The sequence below is a fragment of the Schistocerca gregaria genome, chromosome 5 (assembly GCF_023897955.1).
Source record: "Schistocerca gregaria isolate iqSchGreg1 chromosome 5, iqSchGreg1.2, whole genome shotgun sequence".
NCBI lineage: Eukaryota > Metazoa > Arthropoda > Insecta > Orthoptera > Acrididae > Schistocerca > Schistocerca gregaria.
The window spans coordinates 255,071,402-255,091,542 of record NC_064924.1 but is presented as its reverse complement, the minus strand read 5'-3'; the positions used below and the strand labels follow the sequence as shown (position 1 = coordinate 255,091,542).

At 41.8% G+C, this 20,141-nt stretch overlaps 1 protein-coding gene across 1 annotated transcript in view; it reads left to right on the top strand.

Moving 5' to 3' along the window:
* Window positions 1-20,141, top strand: part of LOC126272183 (pickpocket protein 28-like) — a 268,820-nt gene that overhangs the window by 77,901 nt on the left and 170,778 nt on the right. The window contains exons 4-5 of the mRNA XM_049974837.1: window positions 146-242; window positions 1,669-1,817. Of these exons, the coding sequence (XP_049830794.1) occupies window positions 146-242; window positions 1,669-1,817 (246 nt within the window). The remainder of the gene's footprint in view (window positions 1-145; window positions 243-1,668; window positions 1,818-20,141) is intronic.

Genomic DNA, 20,141 nt, shown 5'->3' with positions numbered 1-20,141 from the left:
GAAAGACTAATACTGTTGAGAACCACTTGAGGCCCAGTCAGAACCATTGAGACCCAGACTTCTGTACATAAAACATGCATAGCATCCTGATGAATCACTGTAAGTTTGGCAGTAAGTAATTATGTTTCCTCGAAAATTCTTACAGGACGCAGTACCTGGGATATGCTAGTCTCATCTGCGACGGAAACAAAATGGTCGGAGCCAATACAACGGATGAAGACGCAATAGAATTTTTATTAAAGGTATAATTTTCAGAAATACTTAATTTTGATATAGATTAATGTAATATTCTACTAACATCACCGTCGACAAATTTTAAATCTTCTCACTTAGTGCTTCCCTCTCTAAGACTTATTCTAGCATTAGCAGGATGCAGTTATTAACTGAAGAACAATGTATTAATTTTTTCAAGTACCTTGAAGTGTAATGTTTCTCATAAATTAGAGAAAACTACTACAAAAGCTGTAGCTCCAGAAAACGTGACAATTTGTATCGAATTTTGCTATGTTGTGACCACAGTAGCACAACATAATACAACATTATGCGAAATAATGGACCTGAAATCCACTTTTGTACATAATAGAAAATTCGTTTGCCGCCTTCACCTTGATATTTAGAGTGTTCCTAATTTTCAGTATCTACGTTTTGAGTAGCTACAACACCCCTTGTTATAAGAAAACTATTTTTATTTTAGGCTGTGCCTGACAGAAGTACATTAACGGATCACTCTGAAAGACGAAGAGCTAGAGAGACACAATTTTTGTGTAGAGAAAGTAATAGGAATAATGCAGAGATCGATAACGATAATTCTATTATCGTTCTGAAAAATACATTTAAATGTGCACCGAACATAATTCCAAATAATTTTGAGAATTGTAATTGCAGTTTAATGAATTTGCAGATTTCGTAATTTTTACGTTAGGATAAAGGTAATTTGCCGCCACTTACACAAAGTTTATTTTTCAACGTAGCGTATCTTTCAAATGATCGAACAGTTAAAGAGAAATCAAAGAATTAGCTCAAGAAAACACGTAGCATTTGCCACGGATCTGTTCTGCGGCTAAAATTTCAGACCCTTTAAGGTGCATGATAAGCGCCTTCGCAGATCAGGTCCACTGACGCCATTGGTCGAATTTCGACCACAGGCGATACTAGTACGTGTAATTCTGCTCCCATGTTAAATTTATGACGTAGCATGTGTTCTAAGCGTTGACGAAGTGTCATTGCATTTTCCACATGGCTCTTTTTTCGTTTCTAATTGTTTCTGTAATTTTTAGTTGTTTATGGAAACCAGAAATGTTTTCTTTCGCCAACCCCCCCCCCCCTCTCTCTCTCTCTTTCTCTCCCTCTCTCTCTCTCTCTCTCTCTCTCTCTCTCTCTCTCTCTCTCTCTCTCTCTCTCTAACACACACACACACACACACACACACACACACACACACACACACACACACACACACACACGCGCACACACACACAGAGAGAGAGAGAGAGAGAGAGAGAGAGAGAGAGAGAGAGAGAGAGAGACAGACAGACAGAAATAAAAATAACAATTTCTTATCATTTAAAGAAAACTTGTTTTCTGAAAGCTGAAAGAGTAGAATGTAGAGTGAATAATTCAGTCAGTTGATGGAATGACAAAAACTTCATAGAGTTGCCTTACTTTCAGGCTGCCCCAAAACTCGCACAAACAATCCTCAACTGCTCGTGGCATTCGGAAGACAACTGCTCGTGCCTTTTCGACACGGTTCTTACAGATGAAGGAATCTGCTTCACTTTCAACAGCATTGCCTACGACGACTTCTTCACGGACAAAGCGTAAGTCGTTTATCTAGTTCTCAATGTGAAAAAGTTATTAATAATTCTCTTGGTCTTTTTGACTATATCGCCTAGCTTTAAAATATGTTGGTGGGTTTAAAGCAGGTAATGCGATTTGCAGAACCCAAAGTTGAAATGTGCTACCTAACAGAATGCTGTTATACATTTCGGAATTATGTTTCTGTGGAGGCCTTTCAAAAAATGGTTCAAATGGCTCTGAACACTATGGGACTTAACATCTATGGTCATCAGTCCCCTAGAACTTAGAACTACTTAAACCTAACTAACCTAAGGACATCACACAACACCCAGTCATCACGAGGCAGAGAAAATCCCTGACCCCCCGGGAATCGAACCCGGGAACCCTGGCGTGGGAAGAGAGAATGCTACCGCACGACCACTAGCTGCGGACGAGGCCTTTCAGATTTAGGTTGAAGCCACAAGAAGTATCCCCAGTTTAGTAACAAGTTTCACATATAATTTACACAGCCTTTCTAATGACACCAAAGATACAAATTAAAATAAAGAAAAACTATTTACTTCAAATTTATTTATATGTCCACCAAATAATATCATACACTCTGGTAGAGAAAGGGAGTTTAAAGGTATTAAGTAAACGGAATTGCGAAAGCCACTACTCTGTGCTGCACGTTTTCTTTGTATTCGAAAGAAACTCACGGAGTGAGATGTTGTAGTTAAAACACAAGGCACTCGGAATGAGTAGGGTGCAAATCACAGTCTGACCATTCCAATTTAGGTTACTAGTGGTTTTCCTAAATCTTGGCGCTGCATGCACTTTCCCGTACCTTTTTCCAAGTTAGTCCACGAGCACTCATAAGACTGTAGCACAAATTCGTCTATGAGTTAATTTTTCCAGCGACTCTAGTCAATCACACATTTAATGCTCTCACGCTGTCCATTAAGAGAGCGGCTATATTTCCAATAGTGCCATTGTGCCTGTATTTCTGCTTGGAGAATCGGCCGTGCTTGGCCAGTATGTCATCGGCCCTGATTTTATGTTGATGTGGCAATATTAGTTCTATGTTCATTAAACCGATATATATTCCTTGTTCGATTCGTTTGTGCTTAGCCGGCCAGAGTGGCCGAGAGGTTATAGGCGCTACAGTCTGGAACCGCGCGACTGCTGCGGTGGCAGGTTCGAATCCTGCCTCGGGCATGGATGTGTGTAATGTCCTTAGGTTAGTTAGGTTTAAGTAGTTCTAAGGGACTGATGACCTCAGAAGTTTAGTCCCATAGTGCTCAGGCCGAGCCATTTGTGCTTACATAAAGACAAGGATCTCTGATCAGACGAATACAGAGTAATACTGCCATGTGCAGAATATGCTGTAACGAGAGTAGGGTTCGTTATGAATAGGAAGACAGGACAGAGAGTGAATTCAGTGATAGGGTTATTCTCAGCAGAATCGACAGCAAACCAATACCGACAACGATAGTTCTGCTATAAACGCCGACGACGCAAGCAGAAGATGAAGAGGTAGAGAAAGAATATGAGGATACCGAAAGGAAAAATTCAGTTCGTAAAGGAAGATTAAATTTGTCATGGACGATTGGAATCGGTTGGAGGGGAATAAGTAGACGAGATGGTTACGGAAAAATTTGGGCTTGTATTAGTAATGAGAGAGGCGAAAGACTAATTGACTTCTGCAATAAATTTCAGCTAGTAATAGCGAATACTCTCTTTAAAAAAAACACAAGAGGAAGAGGTACACTTGGAAAAGGCCGGGAGATGCAGGAAGATTCCAATTAGATTACATGGTCAGGCAGAGAGTCCGATATCAGGTATTTGTGTGTAAGGCGTGCCCAGGAGCAGATATACACTCGCATCACGATTTAGTAATGATGAAGAGCAGGCTGAAACTGAAGATAATAATGATTCTGGAAGAAGAGAGATACGAAAGTAACAAGGAATGAAGAGATACGCAGGACGTTTTCTGGGGCTATAGATACTGCGCTAATGAATAGCTCAGTAGGCAGTTCAGTTGAAAAACAAAGGACATTTCTGAAAGGGGCAATGAGAGAAACTGGAAGGAAATCATAGGTACAAGGAAGGTAACTACGAAGAAACCATAGGTAATAGAAGACATACTTCAGTTATCGATGAAAAATGGAAGTAAAAAGCAGTTCAGGGAAATTCAGTAATACAGAAACACAAGTCACTTACGCATGAAATAAATAGGAAGTGCAGGTAAGCTAAGGCGAAATAGCGTCATGAAAAATGTGAAGAAATCAAAAAAGAAATGATTGTCCGACGGACTGACTCAGCATATAGGAAAAGCAACTTTCGGTGAAATTAAAGCTAAGGGAGGGAACATTAAGACTCCAAAGGGAATTCCACTGTTAACCGCAGAGGAGACAGCGGATTGACGGAAAGAATGCCTTGAAGGCCTCTATAAGATGGGAGATTTGCCTGATAACGTGACAGAAGTAGAAACGTGAGTCGATGTAGAAGAGGTAGGGGATCCAACACTAGAATTAGAATTCAAAAGAGCTTTTGAAGGCTTGAAATCGATCATGCGGTAGCAGGAGATAACAACCCGTCTGAAATTCTAACATCATTTGGGGAAAATCGCAACAAAGCTACTACTCACTTTGGTGAGTTAGAGCTACATCTACATCTACTTAGATACTCTGTAAATCACATTTAAGTGCCTGGAACAGGGTTCAGTGATACACCTTCACTATAATTCTCTATTATTCCGATATCGTGAAGCACGCGGAAAAACGGACACCTATATCTTTTCGTACGAGCTACAGTTTCCCTTATTTTATTATGATAATCGTTTCTTTCCGTATAGGTCGGCGTCAACAAAATAATTTCGCATTCGGAGGAGAAATTTGGTGATTGAAATTTCGTGAGAAGATTCTGCCGCAACGAAAAACGCCTTTGTTTTATTTCTGCCCACCCAAAATCCTGTATCATTTCAGCGACATCTCTCCCCTATTCCGCGATAATGCACAACGTGCCACCCTTCTTTGAACTTTCTCGATGTACTCCGTCAATCCTATCTGATAAGGATCCCACACCGCGCAGCAGTATTCTAAAAGAGGACGGTAAAGCGTAGTGTGGGCAGTGTCTTTAGTAGATCTTTTACATTTTCTAAATGTTCTGCCAGTGAAACGCGGTCTTTGGTTGGCCTTCCTCACAACATTTTCTATGTGTTCCTTTCAATTTAAGTTGTTCCTAATTGTAATTTCTAGGTATTCAGTTGAATTCACAGGCCTTTAGATTTGACTGATTTATCGTGTAACCGAAGTTTAACGGATTCCTTTCAGTATTCATGTGGATGACCTCACACTTTTCGTTATTTAGGGTCAACTGTCAATTTTTGCACCATACAGATATCTTTTCTAAATCGTTATTTCTTTGATCTTCTGATGACTTTACTAGTCGATAAACGACAGCATCATCTGCAGACGACCTAAGACGGCTGCAAGGTCATCTCAATCTTTTATACAGAAAAGGAACAGCAAATGGCCTGTGACACGTCCTTGGGGAACGCCAGAAATCATTTCTGTATTACTAGATGACTTTCCGTCAGTTACTAAGAACTGTGATCCCCCTGACAGGAAATCACGAATCCCGTAATATACACTATGTGATCAAAAGCGTCCGGACACATGACTGAAAATGACTTACAAGTTCGCCGGCCGGAGAGACCGAGCGGTTCTAGGCGCTATAGTCTGGAACCGCGTGACAACTACGGTCGCAGGTTCGAACCCTGCCTCGGGCATGGATGTGTGTGATGTCCTTAGGTTAGTTAGGTTTAAGTAGTTCTACGTTTAGCTGACTGATGACCACACCAGTTAAGTCCCATAGTGCTCAGAGCCATTTGAACCATTTTGAACTTACAAGTTCGCGGCGCCCTCCATCGGTAATGCTGGAATTAAATATGGTGTTCGCCCACCCCTAGCCTCGGTGACAACAGCCACTCTCGCAGTCATACGTTGGATCAGGTGCTGGAAGGTTTCTTGGTGAATGGCAGCCCATTCTTCACGAAGTACTGCACTCAGGAGAGGTATCGATGTCTGTCGGTGAGGCCTGGCACGAAGTCGGCTTTCCAAAACATCCCGAAAGTGTTCTATAATATTCAGGTCAGGACTCTGAGCAGATCAGTCCATTCCAGGGATGTTATTGTTGTGTAACGACTCCGCCACAGACCGTGCATTTTTAACAGGTGCTCGATCGTGTTGAACGATGCAGTCGTCATCCCCGAATTGCTCATCAACAGTGGAAGCAAGAAGCTGCTTAAAACATCAGTGTAGACCTGTGCTCTGATAGTGCAACGCAAAACAACATGGAGAGTAAGCCTCCTCCATGAAAAACACGACCACACCCTAACACAACCGCTTCCGAATTTTACTATTGGCACTACACACGCTGGCAGATGACGTACACCGGGCATTCGCCATACCCACACCCTGCCATCGGATCGCCACATTGTGTACCTTGATTCGTCACTCCACACAACGTTTTTCCACTGTTCAGTCGTCCAATGACGCTTCTTACACCAAGCGAGGTTGCATTTACTGGCGTGATGTGTGGCTAATGAGCACCCGCTCGACCTCCCACCTAACTGTCATAGTACTTGCAGTGGATCCTGATGTAGTTTGGAATTCCTGTGTGAGAGTCTGAATAGATGTCTGCCTATTACACATTACGACCCTTTTCAACTGTTGGCAGTCTCTGTCAGTCAACAGATGAGATTGGCCTGTACGCTTTTGTGCTGTGCGTCCCTTCACTTTTCCACTTCACTATCACATTGGAAACAGTGGACCTTGGGATGTTTAGGAGTGTGGAAATCTCACTTACAGACGTATGACACAAGTGACACCCAATCACCTGACTACAATCGAAGCCCGTGAGTTTCGGGGAGCGCCCCATTCTGCTCTCCCACGATGTCTAATGACAACTGAGGTCGCTGATATAGAGTACCTGGCAGTAGGTGACTGCACAATGCACTTAATACGAAGTACGCATGTTTTAGGGGGTATTTGGATACTTTTGATCACATAGCGTAACTGAGACGAAATTCCATAAACACACAATTTCACGACAAACTGCCGGCCGCGGTGGTCTCGTGGTTCTAGGCGCGCAGTCCGGAACCGTGCGACTGCTACGGTCGCAGGTTCGAATCCGGCCTCGGGCATGTATGTGTGTGATGTCCTTAGGTTAGTTAGGTTTAAGTAGTTCTAAGTTCTAGGGGACTGATGACCACAGCAGTTGAGTCCCATAGTGCTCAGAGCCATTTGAACCATTTTTTCACTACAAACTGCTTATGTGGTACATTGTCAAAAGCTTTCTGGAAATCTAAAAATGCGGAATCAACTTGGAATCCCTTTTCAACAGCACTCAACACTTCGTGTGTGTACAGGGCTAGTTGTGTTTCACAAGAACGATGTTTTCTAAATCCCTGTTGACTGTGTGTTAATAGACCGTTCTCTTCTAAGTAATTCATGAAGTTCGAACAAAATATATGTTCTAAAATCCTGCTGCATATCCTCGCTAATGATATGGGCCTGTAATTTAGTGAATTACTTCTACTAACTTTCTTGAATATTTGTGTGACCTGTGCAACTTTCCAGTCTTTGCGAACGGATCTTTCGTCGAGCGAGCAGTGGTATATGACTGTTAAGTATGGAGCTATTGCATCAGCATACTCTGAAAGGAACCTAATTGGTACAGACTCTGGACCAAAGACTTACTTTTGTTAAGTGATTTAAGTTACTTCACAACTCAGAGAATATCTACTTCTCAGTTACTCATGTTGTCAGCTGTTCTTTGTTCGAGTTCTGGAATATTTACTTCGTCTTCTTTGTTGGTGGAATTTCGAAATGCTGTGTTTAATAACTCTGCTATAGCAGTATTGTCGACGATAGTATATCCATTGATATCGCGCAGAGAAGATATTGTTTGTGTCTTGCCGCTAGCATACTTACATAAGACAGGAATCTCTTTGGATTTTCTGTCAGGTTTCGAGAGGAAGTTTCGTTGTGAAACTATTATAAGCACCTCGCATTGAAGTCCGTGCTAAATTTCGAGCTTTTGTAAATGCTCGCCAATCTTGGGAATTTTGAGTCCATATAAATTTTGCATGTTTTTTTCGTTGTTTCTACAATAGTTTTCTGACCCATCTTGTGTACCAATGAAGACCAGTTCAGTCGTTTGTTAATTTATTTGGTATAACTCTCTCAATTGCAGCTGATACTATTTCCTTGAACTGAAGCACACCTGCTCTACACTTATACTGTTAATTTGGAAGGAGTGGAGCTCGTCTCTCAGGAAGGTGTCAAAGTGAGTTTTCATCTGCTTTTTTGAGTAGGCATATTTTTCATTTATTGTTGGAAGATCAGTTTGGCCTTAGGACTGGTAAAGCCAGCAGAGAGACGCCTCTGGCGTTGCGCTTGATAATAGAAGTAAGACCGAAGAAAAATCAAGACACGTTAACGGGATTTGTCGACCTGCGTTAGAGAATGTAAAATAGTGCAATATGTTCGAAATTCTGAGAGAAATAGGGGTAAAATATAGGGAAGTTCGGTAATACAGCGGATGATTCAAAAAGAAAGAACAGATTTCAGTTGTTTAACACAGACATACTATAAAAGACAGGAACGCTTTGCGCATGTCACTGGATAGCGGGAGATTCAAAGTTTTGAAACATCTGCACTGTATTTTGTTTATGGCAACATGGTGATTACACCACACGAGAAATCATGTTGTGTTTTGCAATTTGCTGGAAGTCAGTCCATTGTTCAAGTGCAACGTGCATTCCGCCGCCCTTCCAGCAAGAAGCGCCTCTTCACAGGTAGATTTATGACTGACATACAAAATTCTTGGAAGTTCATTACAAATGGAAGAGCACTGGTCTGCCACACACTTCTGTGAGAATGACGAGCGTATCCGTGATGCGTTCACATGTAGCCCTCGCAAATCCGCAAGACGCGCAGCCCAGGCACTTCAACTCCCTGAAACAACTACGTGGCCTTTTCTGAAACGACGTCTGTGTATGAAGCGTTACAAGTTGCAGTTATTGCAGAAAGACGTCCCAGTGACCATATCAGGGCATACCGGAAGATACTTTTTCCGAACGACTCATGTTTTCGGACGAATCAAATGGTTCAAATGGCTCTGAGCACTATGGGACTTAACATCTCAGGTCATCAGTCCCCTAGAACTTAGAACTACTTAAACCTAACTAACCTAAGGACATCACACACATCCATGCCCGAGGCAGGATTCGAACCTGCGACCGACCGTAGCGGTCGCGCGGTTCCAGACTGAAGCGCTCGGCCACCAGCGACCGGCTCGGACGAATCAACGTTTCATCTATCGGATCAACTAAACCGCCATAATGTAAGAATGGGCTGGGGGGAGGGGGGTCACAAATTACAGGCGCCGTCGTCGAATATGAAGGAAATTCACTGAAATTGAATGCGCTTTGCGCCATTTCTGTTCGTAAAATTTATGGACCTTCCTTATTTTGCGAAGGTAACTGTGAGAAGAATATCATATCTGGTCTTGCTGCAAAACTTGTTTCCTCAACTTCAAGAAAATTTCAAGGATTTCATCCTTATGCATGACGGCGTCTCGCCTCACTTTCAACTCGAGGTGTGGCGTTATCATAACAACTCCGCCTCCCCCCCCCCCCCCCCCCACACACACACCACAACGTTGGATTAGAACAGATGGACAAAAAGATCTAGCTCATTGGTTTTGGCCTCTGACGTCACTATCCCTCACACCTTGCGATTTTTTTCTGTGGGGTTGCAAAAAAGAGTTTTTGTCCCACCCATGGCAGCCACTCTTCAAGAGCTGCGAAATCGAATTGTTGAAATTGTTGATTCAATAATTCGTGCGTGGAATGAAATGGACTGTCGTTTCGATGTTTCTCAAGCAAAGCGTGGTGCTCATGTGCGTATATTGTGTGTGCGATTACAAAACTTTGAACTTTCCTCTATTCACAATGTCTTTTTATTTTTCAAAGTTTGTCTGTAATGAACAACTGAAATTTGTTCTTTAATTTTGAATCACGCTGAACATTGTGTACAAGAACAAAGAGGAAACAATAAGGCTGGAAGTCCAAGAACGAAGTGTTTCGATTAAAAAGGATGTAAGACAACGATGTAGTCTTTCGCCCCTACCTTTCAATCTATTGATCGAAGAAGTAATGACGGAAATGAAAGAACGGTTCAGGAGCTAGATTAAAACTGAAGGTGAAAGGATATCAATTATAAGATGACGTTGTTATATATTATAACATTGTTATACAGGGTGTCCCAGCTATCTTGTGCACCCAAAATATCTCTCGAACAATAACAGCTATTGGAAAACGACTTTCACCGGTATCAATGTAGGGCTCGGGCCCATGAATGTACATATTTGGAAACATTCGGAAACGAAAGCATATGTGTTTTTTAACACAAACTTATGTTTTTTTTAAATGGACGTTCTATATTTTTTCTTCAGCAATCCATAGCATAACAAAGCACATACACAATGGCGTTGATTGCATCGCAATATTCCCATTACATACCGAGATATTGAGACGCGAAGTTGACGCTTGAAACACCCGACATGCTCTGCTAGCGCACGTCCTGAGGCTCAGGCGTGAACCCCATGCTGCCCGTAATCGCGATGTGATTGACATGCGTAATCACACCTCCATACTTATCAAAAGGTCCGAAACAACGGCAAAACTTTTAGTCCACTTGCTCGTTTCACTAAAACCATCAACATGAAATTTACTATTATGAGTGAATGATTAACTGTCACTTGCGCTAGATCTACAGTAAAGTAAAGCTTTAACGTTGAACGGCATTACCTTTTTAGTAATGGATTAACGATAAGCGAAGTTAACTTTGTGACTAACGTTGCGGTACACAGATATGTTACAGAACCGCATCACCTCTAGCCTATGGGATAAATACCTGCTGGAATGTACGACGTTAATGCAGGATGGCAGCACACCGTATTATTCGTTTCGGACCTCTTGATAAGTATGGAAGTGTGATTACGCATGTCAATCACGAGAGATATTTAGGGTGGACAAGATGGCTGGGACACCCTGTATATTATAAGATGACATTGTCAATCCTCAGTGAAAGTGGTGACGAAGTACAGGATCTGCTGAATGGAATGAACTCATTAGACTAATGAGTACAGACAGCATGTGGCCTGAGAATAAATGGAGGAAACAGGACAACAATGAGAAGCAGCAGAAATGAGAACAGCGAGAAACTTAGGGGATCACGAAGTAAATGAAGGTAAGGAATTCTGCTACCTGTTGTGGACGACCCAAGGAGGGCGTAAAACGCAGAGTAGCACTGCAAAAAGAGCATTCTTGGCCTAGAGAAGTCTATTAGTATCACACAAAGGCCTTAATTTGAGGAAGAAATTTCTGACAACGTTCGTTTGGAGCACAGCGTTGTTATAGTGAAACATGACTGTGGGAAAACTGGAACAGAAAAGAATCTAAGCATTTGAGATGTGGTGTTACAGATGAATTTTCAAAAAAAATTTCAAATGTTATGTATTCCTAAGGGATAAAACTGCTGAGGTGATCGGTCCCTAAATTTACACACTACTTAAACTAACTTGTGCTAAGAACAACACACACATCCATGCCCGAAGGAGGACTCGATCCTCTGGCGGGAGGGGCCGCGCAGTCTGTGACATGGCGCCTCAAACGGCGCAGCCACTACGCGTGGCGAATTTTCAAAATTAAGCTGACTGATAAGGTAAGAAATGAGGAGATTCTGCGTGGAATTGACGTGGAATGGAATAATTAAAAACACTGACAAGAGCAAGGGACAACATGATAGGGCATCTGTTAATACATCAGAGGAATAACATGTATGGTACTGCAGAGAGCTGTAGAGGATGAAAACTGTAGAGGAATACAGAAGTTGGAGTACATACAACAAATAATTGAGGACTGGGGTGCAAATGCTACTCTGAGATGAAAAGGCGACACAGAAGAGTAATAGTCAGCAGGCCGCAACAAACCAGTCACAAGACTGATGACAAAAAAAAAACTTATATTCATTACATCCGTCGATCAAATGTTGAAGGTAAAAACCAAAATAGAAATAAATCGAGAAACCTGTATTTAAGGAACTACATTCACGGCTGCCAGAATACACTGTAGGGACCACGTGGTGTGTTATCACAGCTGACATTCTACTGCTCGTTAGGCAGCCACTGTAATTACCTACTGCTTTGTAATTGCGTTCAGGAGTGAATATAGCGTAGTTTACGTGTATATTCTCTCTTGTCAGTGATTTAAGATTAAGTGCCGATTTAATCTACAGACATTAGAGATTCTGAGAGTAAGTTAGAACTGGGTGGTGGTAAGTTCCTATGGGACCAAACTGCTTAGGTCATAGGTCCCTAAAGGGAGGGGGGGGGGGGGGGGGGAGGGAGCCGCGAAAATCGTGGCAAGGTGCCTCAATTCTCACGGTTACCCCTCGTGGCCTAAGTTTGGAATAAAATAGTAAATAGTAGTTAAATAGTAAAATAATAGTTTGCTTCGCTCGCGATCGCAAGTTGTCCTAGCCGTAGCAGACAACAGAAAAAGTATTGCGATGTAATTTACAATACAGAGTCACTCAACGTTGATTTATAATTTGAACAAGTAGTTTATTTTTCAAATATATACTCACTAAAACACATAAATGCAGTCTGTGGAGCTCTTACGTAAGGGCAGCCGTTAGTAACTGATGCTACAACACTTCACCATAAAATTCATATGCCGCGATCACGGCACTCGACAATTTGTTCGGCGGCCGGGGTGGCCGAACGGTTCTAGGCGCTACAGTCTGGACCTGCGCGACCGCTACGGTCGCAGGTTCGAGTCCTGCCTTGGGCATGGATGTCTGTGATGTCCTTAGGTTAGTTAGGTTTAATTAGTTTTAAGTCCTAGGGGACTGATGCCCTTAGAAGTTAAGTCCCATAGTGCTCAGAGCCAGTTGAACCATTTTTTGACAATCTGTTCACAATTCACAAAATACACTCTTGTCTCCTTTCCTAAACCACTACAGTGCTCTCAGCTTTATCGTTTTCGAACGTCGCTACATACATACTTGTTCCCGAACGTGGCTATCAACCACTACCACCACCAGATGCATGGCACGTCCAGCTCTTGCGTCGCTCAAAACCAACCGTCCTCAAAGATGGTCGCCCTATGCACCCTCGAAACGACTGCCTAACTCACAACAATGTTTGACAAAAAAATTACGAGTATTCTAAAACTAAACTCCAAAACATATATGATTTGCAATATGGAAATTTTCCGGGAAATAACAATCTTAAGTCCATTTTTTTGTATCTGTCACCGTTTTTACACAAATAATGTTTTTGTAGCGTGATTTTGTTTTTCCAGGATTTTTTATACTAAACAAAATAAACAAATAAAAATACATACTTAATTACACATCTACATCTATATCCATACTCCGCAAGCCACCTGACGGTGTGTGACGGAGGGTACCGTGAGTACCTCTATCGGTTCTCCCTTCTATTCCAGTCTCGTATTGTTCGTGGAAAGAAAGATTGTCGGTATGTTTCTGTGTGGGCTCTAATCTCTCTGATTTTATCCTCATGGTCTCTTCGCCAGATATATATAGGAGGGAGCAATATACTGCTTGACTCCTCAAACTATTCACTAACTGGCACTTCGTTTGTATGTCAGTTCGCTTGAAAAAAGTAGTTGACATTTGCGTTCCCTTCTGAGAAACCTTAAACTGTACTTACTATAGACTTTTGAATTGTGCTGCATTCTCACTGAACCTGTCCATGATCTCTAGCTTCTCGGCGGCATCAACTAGGCAACAGGCTGCGAAATTTTCTGTCACGTAGAAGACCCGTCTCAGAATCTTCTTCTCCAATATTTAGAGGCTCTGTAGAAGAATCTTCCCTGCGTTTCTTATGCTAAGGAAGTGTAGCCCAACATCAGTCGAGTAACCTGCCATGAGTGAAGCCACAGTCGGTAGACAGCTCCGACTTCTCGTTAATTACGGGATAAAGAGCCCCAAACGTCTGGTAGGTTTTCCTTCGAACTTTCTTCGCTCACTCGCTGCTGCCATGTGAGCTTCCCATTGGTGATGATCTCGAGGTATTTGGCTGAGGTGATCCACTACAAGTGATACTTGGTGTTCTTGGCACGTCTGATGTTATATGGTATACAGCACTGCCCATGTAACCGACCCCTTAGACACTCCAGGGCTGATTTCTCGTATGGTTGAGGTATCAAAACTAAAACATACCATGCCATGCCAGTATGTACTTGACAAACAGCTGCACTTCGGGGACTGAGAAGCCCAGCGGAAAGATTTTACGTAACAGGCTCTAGCGCCGCATTGCTGTCGAAGACTCTAGGCACATACATGAAGATGGTACCGCAAAACTTTTAGTTGTTGAGCGACAGCGTTACTTCTACCTATAGGTGAAGAACATGTTGCGTTGTGGAGAAACCATCTCGAAATACGAACTGATCCTGAGGTAGAGTGTACTCCACTGTGAGTTGCTGACTCAATCGTTGGAGATTAATTCTTTCTAAGCTTTTTCTCCCGCCCATGAAGCATGGACCTTGCTGTTGGTGTGGAGGCTTACGTGCCTCAGAGATGCAGATAGCGGTTCCGTTGGTGCAACCACAACGGAGGGGTATCTGTTGAGAGGCCAGACAAACGCGTGGTTCCTGAAGAGGGGCAGCAGCCCTTTCAGTAGTTGCGGGTGAAATAGTCTGGATGGTTGACTGATCGGGCCTTGTAGCATTAATCAAAACTGCCTTGCTGTCCTGGTGCTGCGAATGCCTGTAAGCAAGGGGAAACTACAGCTGTAATTTTTCCCAAGGGCATGCAGCTTTACTGTATCGTTAAATGATGATGGCGTCCCGGCGGGGTCAGGGATTTTCTCTGCCTCGTGATGGCTGGGTGTTGTGTGCTGTCCTTAGGTTAGTTAGGTTTAAGTAGTCTAAGTTCTAGGGGACTGATGACCATAGATGTTAAGTCCCATAGTGCTCAGAGCCATTTGACCCATTTTTTGATGGAGTCCTCTTGGGTAAAATATTCCGGAGGTTAAACAGTCCACCATTCGGATCACTGGGCGGGGACTACTCAGCCGACTGCTGTGACCGAGCGATTCTAGACGTTACAGTCCGGAACCGCGCTGCTGCTACGCTCGCAGGTTTTAATCCTGCCTCGGGCATGGATTTGTGCGGTGTCCTTAGTTTAGTCAGGTTTAAGTAGTTCTAAGTCTAGGGGACTGATGACCTCAGTCGTTAAATCCCGTAGTGCTACTTAGGGGGACGTCGTTATCAGGAGAAAGAAAACTGGCATTCTACGGATCGGAGCATGGAGTGTCCGATTCCTTAATCGGACAGGTAGGTTAGAAAATTTAAAAAGGGAAATGGATAGGCTAAAGCTAGATATAGTGGGAATAAGTGAAGTTCGGTGGTAGGAGGAAGAAGACTTCTGGTCAGGTGAATACAGGGCTATAAATACAAAATCAAATAGGGGTAATGCAGGAGTTAGTTTAAACTTTAGGATGCTGCCGCTAGCTTCGTCTCTTTTAATTTATTTATTACCAAAAACACAGTTTCTCTCAGTTCAAAATGAGCACTATGGGACTTAACATCTGTGGTCATCAGTCCCCTAGAACTTAGAACTTCTTAAACCTAACTAACCTAAGGACATCACACACATCCATGCCCGAGGCAGGATTCGAACCTGCGACCGGAGCGGTCACGCGGTTCCAGAGTGAAGCGCCTAGACCGCACGGCCACACCGGCCGGCTTTCTCTCAGTCGAATCCCATATTCCGACCTCTCATTCGAAAATGGTACACACTATGCTAAATCAGCTATGATTGCTCGCTGCAGCTCTACTATCCGCATCTGTAAACTCTTTGTTCATATTAATCGGCCAAAGCATTGCCGAGATATTAGCTTTTGAACTTCCGTAAATTTTCAATGTTTAAGACAACAATAACTTCTAAACGATTGCATATTTTTGTGGCCCGTCTAGATAATTTAGCTTTACATATTTTTATGTCCATCAGTGCCAACTCGCACCTCCGTGTCACTCTTAGTTTTGTTTCTATCAATTTTACTCTGGAATTCCTCCAAGCATGAAAAAACGGCCATACCCACCCCTGCCCAAGCGCTCGGGATTTTCCAAGGGCACGTAAACGCTAGCGGCTCGCCACGGCCCCGTGCTATGTGGCGGTAAACTACCGCTCTAAACTCTCGCCACAGCTTGTACGGTCACAATGCCTGAAAACGTACTGATCCGTTTTCAGTTCCTAATGCTTGAGTGTGCTCAATAGATTTTGCTGATTTGAAATGTGAATTGCTGAATCTTTTCCCGAAACTCAAGTTGAAGTATGATGCTGCTCCGACTCGGAATCTCACGCGTTCCAAAGATGATTTAGAGGGTACTAACGAGCCTAATAATGGGAGAAATATTGAGAGAAAAAGATTTTGTGAGACTAAAGAACATTATAAATGCAAAATATGCAGGAACAAAGAATAAAGGAAAAGTAAACAGAAAAAGTCGCAGTATATTTTTCCCGAATGAAGGAAAGGAAACCTTTTAATGTAGTTAATATTTTCTTTATTTGATGTATATAATAATTCATACGAAAATTTTAAAAAAATGAAATGTGCTGTTTTAAAGAGTTCGGAACTTCATTGTTGGTGGGCTTTTCCATACCACAGCTCTATGTTGTCTAAGCATGTGCGACCCTCTTCCTCGAGCGAAAAAGAGAAGTGACTCCTGAGACGGTGAAAGAGCTTATCGTCTTTCGGAAAGTTCATGTTACCATTTCAGCGATCATTAAAAAGTTTAGATTTATTCAAGAGACAAACAGCCATTTAGATATTTCTGGAACAAAGTCATATCCAGAGATAAATCTTTTAAATAAGGGAAATTTTTTAGTGACAAATACGTTAATAATGGTGGTGCTAAGTACCTATGGGACCAAACTGCTGAGATCATCGGTTCCTGCGCTTAGGCACTACTTAATCTAATTTAAAGTAACATCACATCACCAACAGTCGACCTGCAGCAGCTTTCGAGAAGTTTATATGTTCCTACTCATGGAGATCCAGTGACTAGTCTACGTTTAAAGTCACTGAACTCTCCAGCCCGACCCATTCTGCTGTCACTGCTAGTCATCTGACAACACAATACTCTCCGCCTCCTTTATACTGGCCGGTGCGTCTCTCCTGTCATTGTTGTTGTTGTGGTCTTCAGTCCAGAGACTGGTTTGACGCAGCTCTCCATGCTTATTTTGCTCTCCAAATAGCTGTCTAAACATAGTGTTTGATAAACAGGTCAAAACGCTTTTTCCAGTACAGCCAGGCCTCAGCTCTATTTTTTGCAATTCCAGTTTCCTGCAAATATTTCATTGAGATTTCAACACCTGACTTTTAAAACTACTCATTTGATTAATGGAATTAAGAGATAAGTTGACAACTGCAATGGTCACTCAAAATCTGAACTGATTATAAACAAGAATCTCAGTTTATATCAGTGCTCACGAGTAGCAGATGATATCAAATTGGAATACATTTATGAAATTTAATACCATAATGCCTTATTTAAATCATAAAATTCCATGCATTCTCTTTCCATGCTTGTTTACACATTGTGAGGACTGCATTAAAAGTTATACACGACTTAAGATGATCATTGGATACATGCCTCAGTTACTTTGATCTCGTTTGAAAAGAATAACAATTACATTAGCATTACCTCTAATTAAATGTTCTGGAATTCTGTTGTATGTTTGACACGGATAAAATGCTTCTACATCATAACGGCGACCAATAGAAATGAATGCCCTGATGCAACCTTGCTTATCATAAGTAATATCTTCAAAAACAAAAACTGGAACCGGTAGCACTTCATCAGGAGATATAACACCCTTCTTACTTGAAAATGTGGACTCTTCAATAGCATTAAAGTTTGAGAACATTTCAGCCGGAAATTTATATCTATATTGCTGAAGCTATACCGAAATATGTACACACTCTTAAATTTGAGACCATTTTAAACAAGGATATGGTAATCAAATTCGTTTTTACACAGTTGAAAGAAACAGACACAATGCATCCAATAGATCTGCATGCTTCAGATTTTGTAGTTGTAACCCACTTTCGTCAGTAATATGACTAATTGGAAGTTGAAGTACATACTAACACATCAGCATCTGATGTATAACTGTACTGCATAGATTATAATACATCACTCATGAGGTGAAATTCCAGCAATGAACAAGAAGAAGAAGAAGCAACGTGTATCTCTCTGTTCAAAAATGGTTCAAATGGCTCTGACCACTGTGGGACTTAACTTCTGAGGCCATCAGTCCTCTAGAACTTAGAACTACTTAAATCTAACTAACCTAAGGACATCACACACATGCATGCCCGAGACAGGATTCGAACCTGCGATCGTAGCGGTCGCGCGGTTCCAGACTGTAGCGCCTAGAACCGCTCGGTCACACGGGCCGGCTATTTCTCTGTAATCGTGTTATTAGCAGCATAGCCATAGAACTTCATACAACTGTTTATCCATACCGTGGGCTGGGAACAAAGTTGACGGAACAGAGCAACAGAGATGATACTGGAGTCAAAGCATTAGATGCAGCGTACAAGGAACATGACGCGACTTATGGAATGCACCCAGACAGTCTGTCAGACACTGAGCAGATTAGAATCTAGCTGAAAAAGCATGGTGTAGCGTGAAAGGCTGAGTTAAAAATTATTTGCTTTACCAGTGGCTGGTGCAATTAAAGCTAAATTTAAGATTACCATGGTATGACAGAGATGGAGAAGAAGACGAAGAAGAAGAGTGCATAGAATGTAATGAACAAATTATAACAGTCCAGAGTAGTATAAAGTGTATGAAAAGGGCAGTAATACCATGAAATTAAATGAAATGATCGTATGGCATTGTTGGCCGGGATGTCCCATTCGGGTTCGGCCGCCAAGTGCAAATCTTATTTCAGCCGGTGCCACATTGAGCGACATGCGGCCGATTATGAGGATGAAATGATGATGAGGACAAACACAATACGCAGTCCCCGAGCGGAGAAAATCTCCAACCCGACCGGGAATCGAATCCAGGCCCAGTGCATGGGAGGCAAGCACGTTACCATCCAGCTAAGCAGGCCACATAATAGCTGTAAAAATAGCTTGTAAAATTTCTTCACAAGTTACTCCAAAAGCAAAATCGCTGTATAAAGAGCATGTAACACCCATCCCCATTACCTCTTACCCCAAAATTATCTGCATTATCGGCAATTGGATGATTAGCTGGTGGTGAAGCTGGCACGGCTAAGGCAATTAATGATGTAACGACCACTCACAAATAAGTAGGTGAGATGCAAAATATAATCACACAATGAAAGCAATAGCACTTCTTGATGGCATGAGCTTGTAGTTAGGACCAAATAGGAAAAATTGACTGGATACATGTATTTGATGAAAAAAATTACTCCCTAGCTATCTTCCAACAAGAGTACATACTAATACTGATTATGACAAAAAAACTGGAAATACCATTTTTGAGATGTGTTCATGAGAGATCCTTTACCGAAAATGCCTAAAAGATACGAGATTGCGATTGTTAACCTCCAGATGGAAAGTAAACCGGGTTCACATTGGGTATCTTGCAGGATGAAAGTTAATGTTTTATATTACATCGATAGCCTTACCAGCTCCTCCATAAATAATGATATATTCCAAAAACTATACCAACAAGTACAACTTCAACACAATTCAATTACCTAACAGTAATTTGTGTAGACACCTTTGTTTAAAGTTTCTGAACTCTAGGTAAATTAGAAAGTCTGTTAGCACATACTGACAGTATCGCAATGTATGTCATCAAGATAGGCCTATCTGGTAAAAACTCTTTAGCCCCACACTAAATCTATCTCATCGTGCATACAAAATTATGCATAGTAAACTGCCTTACTCAGCTTATTTTACGTTGGAAAACAAGAGCTCCTACTTTTGTAACAAGATAAGTGATCAGAAAATTCTGGATAGAGTTACTTCAAAACATGGAACTTGTGAACTAGATGACATTATTTCCGTCCTATAGAGGGAGATAATCAGATAACATCAAGAATGGCATAAAGGATGATGTAAAGGGAACAAAAGAAGTCCGTATCAAACTGAACATCAGTTACACTAAAACTCTCAAACGATGCGAGATGTTGCGTAATCTACATAGTGATTTTAAGCTGTACGATAATATAGGCTATCTTTTAAGTTTTGAGAGATTTAATTAGAAAAGAAAC